Below are 8806 nucleotides of genomic sequence, written 5' to 3'. Positions count from 1 at the left end.
TATCTATCTATCTATCTATCTATCTATCTATCTATCTATCTATCTATCTATCTTATTTACTTTATTTCTCTTGGAATGGAGAATTATGCCCAGAAATGGACTGATACCAGTGAGATTGTTTCAATAGAGGCAAACCAGCTCTGGTTAACAGCCTGGCTGCAGCTGAAGTTTCTGAATACAGTGGTCCCTTCCCTTACGCAGGGGATCCATTCCAAACCTCCCTGAGAAAAGGAAATTCCGTGTATGCTTGAGTCCCATTAAAAGTAATGGGGCTTGTGCCTGTGGTGGCGCACGCCATGGGCGCACACAACCTTACTCTTTCCGGCACATGGGCACACTGTAGTTTCCAAAGGCAGCCCCAAGTAGAGTTTGTTGCAGTAGTCCAGTGAGGACATAATCAAAGCATGTCAGATCAGACTTTTCAAGGAATGGATACAGCTGGTGCACTAGTTTTAACTGTGCAAATGCACTCCTGTCCACAGCCAAAAGCTGTGCATCCAGGCTCAGTTCTGAATCCAGGCGCACACCCAAGTTGCAAACCTGAGATTTCAGGGGGAATGTATCCCCATACAGCACAGGATGAATCTCTGTTCCCTGATCTGCCTTGTGACTGACCAGAAGCATGTCTGTCTTGTCTGAGTTAAGTTTCAATTTGTCCACCCTCATACAGTCCATTACTGACAGCAGAGAAGTGAAGAAATTAACTTCCTTGGAACTGGATGGAAAGGGAATAGCTTCCTTGGAATTGGATAGAAAGGAGAGTTAGAGCTGATGTCTGTAATCATGCATCTAGGTTTCTCTTTTTTTGAGGAATAGACTCTCTTGGAAAACAAATAGAAGAAATTTAGCACAAATAGTGTGCTAGGAGAATTTTCCTTCTGTTCTAGGGAGCAGGATATTGTTTACTTTAGAGAATTTGTCCAGAATTAGCATTCTTTTAAAAAAAATGCAGGGGAATTGAGTTTAACTGGCATTGTTTAATCAACATAGAGTGCAGACAAGATTGGAAGATAAGGTCAGAAATGAAGTTTTACTGCAGCAAAATACAATAAAATGGGAGATAAACAGTTAATTAATGGGAAGTGAAAGGAGAAAGAGAAAGTGAAATAGGGGTTTAGGGTGTATTTGTGACACAGTTGTACTTCAATTTCAGGGGAGGAAAAAGCAGTTATTTTGAAAAGCAGTTTGAAAGAAGAAAAATGTACAGAACCTATCTGTTCACTCAGAAAAGGGGCACTAATTCAACAGTAACTTAGCTGGGCATTCAAGACACAGGATACATGTAGTTTGAGGAGGGAGAAAGAAAGAAAGAGGGATTGCTAAGGTAGGGATGTAAATCATGATTATGCTCACCCATGTGTAGTAATTGGAACAACCCTTTTTTCTCTTTTTGTGATAAAATGCCAGCATACTTGTGGTCAGTCCTGGAGAAATTTTATCCATTTTTATAATGGTTTTGTATATTTTTTATGAATTGTGTAAAACTGAAAATTGTGATAACCTGTTGCCTTTGCTGCAAGTTCTCGTACTGTACTAAACTGTGGTTTGTGTTAAAATCTCAAAGCCTTTAAGTGGCTAAGCCTTTCATTAGATTGAAACTGGCAGAAGAGTTAGGTTTAAACAGTCTCAGTACAGATACTGCCCTACCTGAGCAGCAGGTGGAATCTTTCCTTGCCCATGTCAATAGATAGTGGCAGAAAGTTTGTATATTTATTTGTATATCTGCTAGCTCACTTTCTTGAGTGAAATACATAAAAATGACTGTGGAATTCTGCTCTTTGGCAGTGTTGTTACTGTTATAAGACTTGATCTTTATTGATTTTGAACAGAATAATATTTGCTTTTTTTAATAAAAAAGTTGCATTTGAACAAAACATTGTTTGGACTTCCTCTTTGCATTTCTATGTCATCACTGGTGAATCTTACAGTGGCCCATGCCATATAGTTTTATGTTGCCTGAGCCAAAGATATAAAGCAGCCTGGCAAACATTTCTGAACTAAAAAGCACAGGACACTGAAGCATACTTAGTCTGTACACTGGAGAAAGCAGTGGATGATAGGTAGCTTAAATGGCAGTTTAAAGTAGATGTTCAAATGATATCTATTATTTAAAAAAACATACAAACACAAATGTAGTAAAATGTGGTAAAGTGGCATTAGAATGATATTAATACGAATATGGCTAAAAGTGCAAGCTGTAAAAGAGGTATTAAACTGGAGGTGGAGAGAGAACTACTTTGGATAAAACGATAGGAATGCTTTAGATTTCCAGAATATTTGGTTATTTTCTTTTTCATTCACTCTTTCTTTCCCTTTTCTAGATTATGTACTTTATGTTTCTTAAAACATCATCATTTGTGTATATATCTACTTGAGGTTATAAGTAGCAGGTTTTGAAGAAACGCCAATGTTTATTCCCTCAGAAATAAATTTGTATTGAAATTTACATATCATAATACTGAAGTTTACATGCCTTCATACATATTGATTTTTATATATGTGGCTACTAAGAAATCTTTAAACATTCCTCCATAATAATATCCAATTTTAGAGTCCCTGCTTCTCATCTTCCTCTTTTATTATCATTATCATCATCTATTTCTGCAGCAAATTTATACCTTCGGAAGGAAATTAGGACAAGGCAGCTTTGGTGTGGTGATTGAGGCAACACACAAAGAAACAGGCATAAAGTGGGCGATCAAGAAAGTTAACCGGGAAAAGGTAGGCAATTATTTGTCATGGATTAAGAGTCTTTTCATAAACTATGATAATCTTATTTTCACCTGGCATCTAAATTCCCATGGTATATTCAGGTACCAAAAAAACTCCTATTGTAGTTAGATATTGTATTGATTACTATGTTGTATTTCTGTACAATGTTATTTCCTTGAAAACTAGAAAATGCTAATGTTAGCATATATTGGCTACCATTTTGAAACAGTAGTTGCTTTAGATGAAATCAATTGTTTCAGACTGCCACTGAGGATGTTCTTCAAATTAGAGTTCAATTTTTTCCATTAGGATAAATGGCCAGCTTGAAAATAGTTTAATTTAACAAATAAAGAAGAATCAAGAAGCTTCTCCCTTTGCTTGCCAGACAGTCTAGATTGATCTGGAAATTCAGGCTATTTGAGAAAGTGGAAGCAGGTACTGTGTTCCTATTCCACATAATTGTCTGGTGTGCCATGTTACCAGCCGGATTGACCAACATGCAAATTCATATTCACATGTTTTATTCCAGTATATGTAAAGGATTTTAAAACTCTTGAATCAGTGAAAATCACTGGGAATGAACACATCCATAAAGAAAACTATTTCGAGGATTTTCAAAGAATTAATAAGAACATAAAAGATTAAAATGTTTGTTTAAAGCATTTAAATAATAATAGAGACTCAGTTTAAAATATCATTGACACTAATATGCCTTGTAAATATATGTAAGAGGAGAGAAACAAATATGCATAGTATGTTTTTGCTGACAATTGTGTGCAAAGTCTAATACGGGGAAGAAGAAAGAATTAGAGAGATGGACAGGGAAGAGATTCAATTAGAGGACTTGCAGTGACAATTTTGTAGGAGGGGTGTCTGAAGTAATATAGTTAAGACAGTTTACATTAGGCTTTGGGATGCAAATTGAGTGAAAATCACTGCAAGGATGAAGGGACTACAGTAGGTTGCAGTGAATAAAGGAGTGTGGGGAAGGAAAGTTCAGTAAAAAGTTCAGAATTTAAGAGTGCTTCTCACTGGCACTCAGAATTTGGTAGATAAAAAACAAAGTAAAACCTTGCAAATATCAGGGAGAGGAAAGGGTACTAAATTTCAGACCTTCTAGCCCCATTTTTTCACTTTACGGGTTACAATAAAACAATAGTTGTTTTCCCACTTTCTGATGTTTCAGCAAATCTTTATTTAGAATGTTAAAAAAATTAAGAGGTGTCAACCGGAAAGAAAATTGACATTATGACTTTTTCCTTGTAGGTATCAATTAGAGGGGTGGGTATAGATTGTATGTGTTGACTCATGGATTTTCCCTTTCTTGAAAAACCACAGAATAAGCCTGACTGCATCTGGGCTGCATTTGCCCGGCCACGGGGAATGCAATAAAACCCGTTGTAAATTTAAAGACGCTTTAAAGGCGCTTTAAAAAGAGTGTGCTAATCTCCTTAGTCAAGGAATACTCAGAAGTGATTTTGCCCTTTCCTTCCTCTGAAATATAGCCTACAGCACTTGGTATTCATTGCCAGTCTCCCAACCATGTACAGTCCGCCCGTGCCATATTCAGGCTTGCCATACACTGCTTTGAGCATACACGTACGGCAAGCCTGAGGGGACAAAATGGAGCGTGTGGCCATTATATTCAATGGGGCTTAAGCATATATGTTTTTTTCCCTTACGTGGGGTGTATGTGTCCAAAATGGATCCCCTACATACGGGAAGGGCCCACTGTACTAACAAAGGGCTGACCCTGCTTAGCTTCTGAGATCAGATAGGATCTGGTACCTTTAGGATATTTACCTGATTTAATTCTGACATGAAGTACATTCTGAATGATGGTGTGTGTACATGTGCCTTCAAGTCACCCATCAACATAAATTTTACAGGGTTTTCTTAGGCAAGGAGTACTCAAGAGGTGGATTTTCCAGTTCCTTCCTCTGAGATGTAGCTTACAGCACTTGGTATTCATTACCAGTCTTCCATCCAAATAATAACCAGAGATGATCCTGCTTAGCTTTCAGTATCAGACAGGATCTGGTGCTTTTAGGTTATGTAGGCCAGAAGGTGGGGATTGCATTAATATATAAGCAACATTCATTCCAAACAGCCAGTTTCTTGCAGAGGATTTGTCCAGGATGTATTAGCCATTTTTATGAAGAGACATAGGGGATGGCTGAATAGCAGTAGCAAGTAGTGAGTACATAAGACCATAGAAGACCAGATTTCAAATCCGCCCAGTCTTAAAAATCGATTAGCTGACCTTGGATGAGTCATATTCTCTCAGTCTCAGAAGAAGGTAATGGCAAACACCCTGTGAACAGATTTTACCAAGAAACCCCCATGATAAGTTTGCCTTAGGGTTCCCATAGGTTGGCATTGACTTGAAGGCACACAACAACAAGATTTAGATGATGAGTGCTGACAAGTATCTAGAGGCAGGTGGCCACAGAGCATAGAAGTGTAGAAAATGCCTTCATAGCTTTCCTGAAAATGTTGCAGATACTAGGGGAGTGTAGCAAGTCTGGAAGCTTTACAGAATATAATGGAATGGAATTTGCTCTCTGGAATAATTATTTCCCAAGACCAGGCAAGTTCTGTGCTGTGGTGCTGACATTCTATATGAGGTTGCTTGAATGGCACAGGCACTAAAGAACAAGTATCTAATCCCACTGCTCCTGGATTGAGAGCTCTTGTGGTGTTAAGGTTGAAGCTATGGAACCAGACTTTCAAGGATGTGTTTTGAAAAATATCTGTAACTATGGCCCTGTGCAGACTGGCAGTTTCGGCCAGGTTGGGGGCAGAGTCAGGGCGTAGTGTCTACATGACACATGCTCTGGCTCTGCCCCCAGGGTGATGTGATGCTTTGCACTGCATAGCGTATGGCATCATGGTGTTCCTCTGGCGCTGTATCCACACGATGCACCTTAAAGCCCCCTGCAAAGGCCAGATTGGGGCCATGGCCCCGGTCTGGCTGTAAAAGGGGTAGCAGGAGGCTGTCTGCACAGCCCCTATATAGTTATTATGCAGCTGCATTAATACTCTAATTTGTAAGAAATGTATTTTTTTCATTAAGGCGGGGAGTTCTGCTGTCAAACTACTTGAACGAGAAGTAAGCATCTTAAAAACAGTCAACCATGATCATATAATACACCTTGAGGAAGTGTTTGAGACACCAAAAGTAAGTGCTCATGAATTCACTAAAGGGCATACAGTGCCCCTGCATCATACGCAGGCGTGCTTTACATGGCTTTCAGCATACGCTGAAAGCCATGTAGGGAGAAGGGGGTGGCACATCCCATAGGGACAAATGGAGTGCGCATCTGTGGTGCATATGCACCACTGCGTGCACAAGCCCCATTAATTTAAATGGGGCACGAGCATAGGCAGTATTTGCTTTATGTGGGGGAGTCCGGAACGGATCCCCTGTGTAAAGTAAGGGTGCACTGTATAAGATGCAATGATGGAAGGTGGATACGAACTTTATCACACACAGCTTTTAAACTGCTGTTGAGGTTTGATAATAGCTCCTTTGGTGATACTTATTCCATGACACCATCTTCATCTTGTTGCTGCCTAGCCCTATAAGTGCTGTTAGAGCATACCTTGTCATTGATGGGAAAAGTCCATCAAATAAGCTCCCAAATGTGCTGCAGTAGGTGCAACAGGAAGTTCTGGTATTGGTCTGCTGTCAGTATTCTCTTCTCTCTCCCCTCCTCTCTCCCCTCTCTTTATTCCAGAGCAGGCTGTTTTTGTTTTTTACTTTTAATTTCCCCTCCCCCCCCATTTCCCATTTATCTAGGTGAAAAATAGATAAATGGGGACTCTGCTGACTCAGCTATGTCCTTATTCAATTCCACTCTTTCTTCAACTCTCGACAGCTTTGCCCCTGTATCTGTACGCATGTCTTCCTCCATGACTAGGTCTCAGCCCTGGCTCACTCCCACTATCAGGTTCCTCCAGTCCTGCTCTGAAGCGGCTGAATGTCTCTGGAAAAAGTCCAGGGAGTGGGCCGATTTCTTTCATTATAAATTTATCCTTTTATCTTTTTCATGCGCTCTGTCTTCGGCAAAGCAGAACTACTATAAATTGTTGATCTGCATCAACGAGAGGCGCCCGCAGCGTTTGTTCTGCCGCTTAAATACACTACTAAAACCTTCCTCTCCCCGTCCTCTCCTCATTTCCCCCCACTGATTTCGCCAACTACTTCATCACAAAAGTCGATCGGAATTAGTTCCTCCTGATTTTTCCCCTACCACTAGTCTCCTGGTACCTTCTACTAATAAACTCTCTATGTTTCCACCTGTTTCTCTGGATGAATTCTCTACACTGCTAAACTCTTCCAAACCTACAACCTGTTTTCTCGATCCTATCCCCTCCCATTTTCTAACCTCTATAGCCCCTTCTTTTCTGCCCTCGCACCTCTATGTCTTTAATCTCTCTCTCTCTCTGCGGGTTCCTTCCCTTCAGACTTCAAACATGCTCTCGTTTCCCCAATTCTGAAGGAACCCTCTCTTGATCCCTCTTCTTTGTCTAGCCTATCTCTCTTCTTCCTTTTCTTTCTAAGGTTCTGGAGTGGGTCGTTTATTCTCGCTGTCTTTAGTTTCTCAAAGCAAATTCCATCCTGGACCCTTTCCAGCCTGGCTTCTGCCCATGGCACTCTACAGAGATGGCCCTCACCAAGATCTCAAACGATCTCTTGGAGGCCAAGGTGAATGGCCTCTAATCTATTCTCATTCTTCTTGACTTGTCTGCGGCCTTTGACACGGTGGATCACTGTTTCCTGGTTGATTTACTTTCTGACCTTGGGTTCTCTGACTCTGTTCTCGACTGGTTTAAATCTTACTTGTCAGATAGATCTTTTGCAGTGGTAACGGGTGGTTAGACTTTGTCCTCTGTTCCCTTATCTGTTGGAGTTCCCCAGGGCTCTGTCTTGGGTCCCCTTTTGTACACACTGTCCCTAGGTAAACTCATCCGTTCTTTTGGTTTCTCCTATCATCTGTACACTGATGATACTCAGCTGTATCTTACCACCCCTGACCTTTCTCCAGGGCTTGAACAGCAAGTTCCATCTTGTCTGAGTGCTATCTCTCAGTGGGTGCAGCATCGGCACTTGAAGCTCAACATGTCTAAGACTGAGCTTCTTGTCTTTCCACCTAAGCCCACCCTTCAATACTCCTTTTCTGTTTCTGTTGACGACACTTCTATTCTGCCGGTTCAGCAAGCCCACAGTCTTGGTTTCATTTTTTATTCTTCTCTGTCGTTTACTCCCCAGATCCCGGCCACTGCCTAGGCCTGTAGATTTTTTCTCTACAACCCTGCTAAAATTCGTCCATTCCTCTCAGCATCTACTGCCAAGACTCTGGTCCATGACCTAGTGGTATCACGACTAGATTATTGTAACCTTCTTCTGACAGGGCTTCCTCTCTCTCACCTCTGTCCTTTAATCTCTGTCTAGCATTCAGCTGCACGTATTATCGCATCTGCTCTCCACTTTGACCATATTTCTCCTCTCTTATCCTCCCTTCATTGGCTCCCCTTCCCCTTCCGCATTCGGTACAAGCTGTCATTGCTGACTTTCAAAGCCTTCCATGGACTGGCCCCTCCTTATCTACCCGAACTTCTTTCTCCTTACATTCCCACTGGTACCCTCCATTCTGATAGTCAAGGTCTCCTGTCCCAGCCTAGCATTTCCACTGCCCCGTCCTGGATTTGTCCTTTCTCACTTGCCGCCCCTCACTCCTGGAACCTTCTCCCCCCCACGTGTGCACCTCATTACTTCTCTAACCACTTTCAAAATTGAGTTAAAGACTATAATGTTTAGGGAAGCGTTCCCAGGTGTGTGCTCTTGTCTGCCTCAGGATGTATATTAATCTTGTATTAGAAGGCGAGTCCTCCCTCCAGTCCATCTGCCTTGGTCCAGGCCTCACAGGGAGAGAGGAATTGATGGACCTGATCCTCTTCCCCACCACCATTCCCTTCTCCGTTTGTGTTGTGTCTTTTTAGATTGTAAGCCTAAAGGCAGGGAACCGTCTAACTAAAAAGGTTGTCTATATGGTGCTGTGTAAATTTACAGTGCTATATAAATAAAGGT

The 8806-nt window shown here is 41.2% G+C and overlaps 1 protein-coding gene across 6 annotated transcripts in view; it reads left to right on the top strand.

Annotated features, from left to right (window-relative positions):
- STK33 (serine/threonine kinase 33) overlaps positions 1–8806 on the top strand; it is a 94898-nt gene that overhangs the window by 46705 nt on the left and 39387 nt on the right. For all 6 annotated transcript variants that reach the window (XM_042447187.1, XM_042447193.1, XM_042447192.1 and 3 more), the window contains 2 exons: positions 2608–2721; positions 5789–5893. In XM_042447187.1, coding sequence (XP_042303121.1) covers positions 2608–2721; positions 5789–5893 — 219 coding nt within the window. The remainder of the gene's footprint in view (positions 1–2607; positions 2722–5788; positions 5894–8806) is intronic.

The sequence above is a fragment of the Sceloporus undulatus genome, chromosome 1 (genome assembly GCF_019175285.1).
Source record: "Sceloporus undulatus isolate JIND9_A2432 ecotype Alabama chromosome 1, SceUnd_v1.1, whole genome shotgun sequence".
Classification (NCBI taxonomy): Eukaryota; Metazoa; Chordata; class Lepidosauria; order Squamata; family Phrynosomatidae; genus Sceloporus; species Sceloporus undulatus.
Note: the sequence above shows the minus strand (reverse complement) of the source record. Positions and strands in the feature narration are given on the sequence as shown.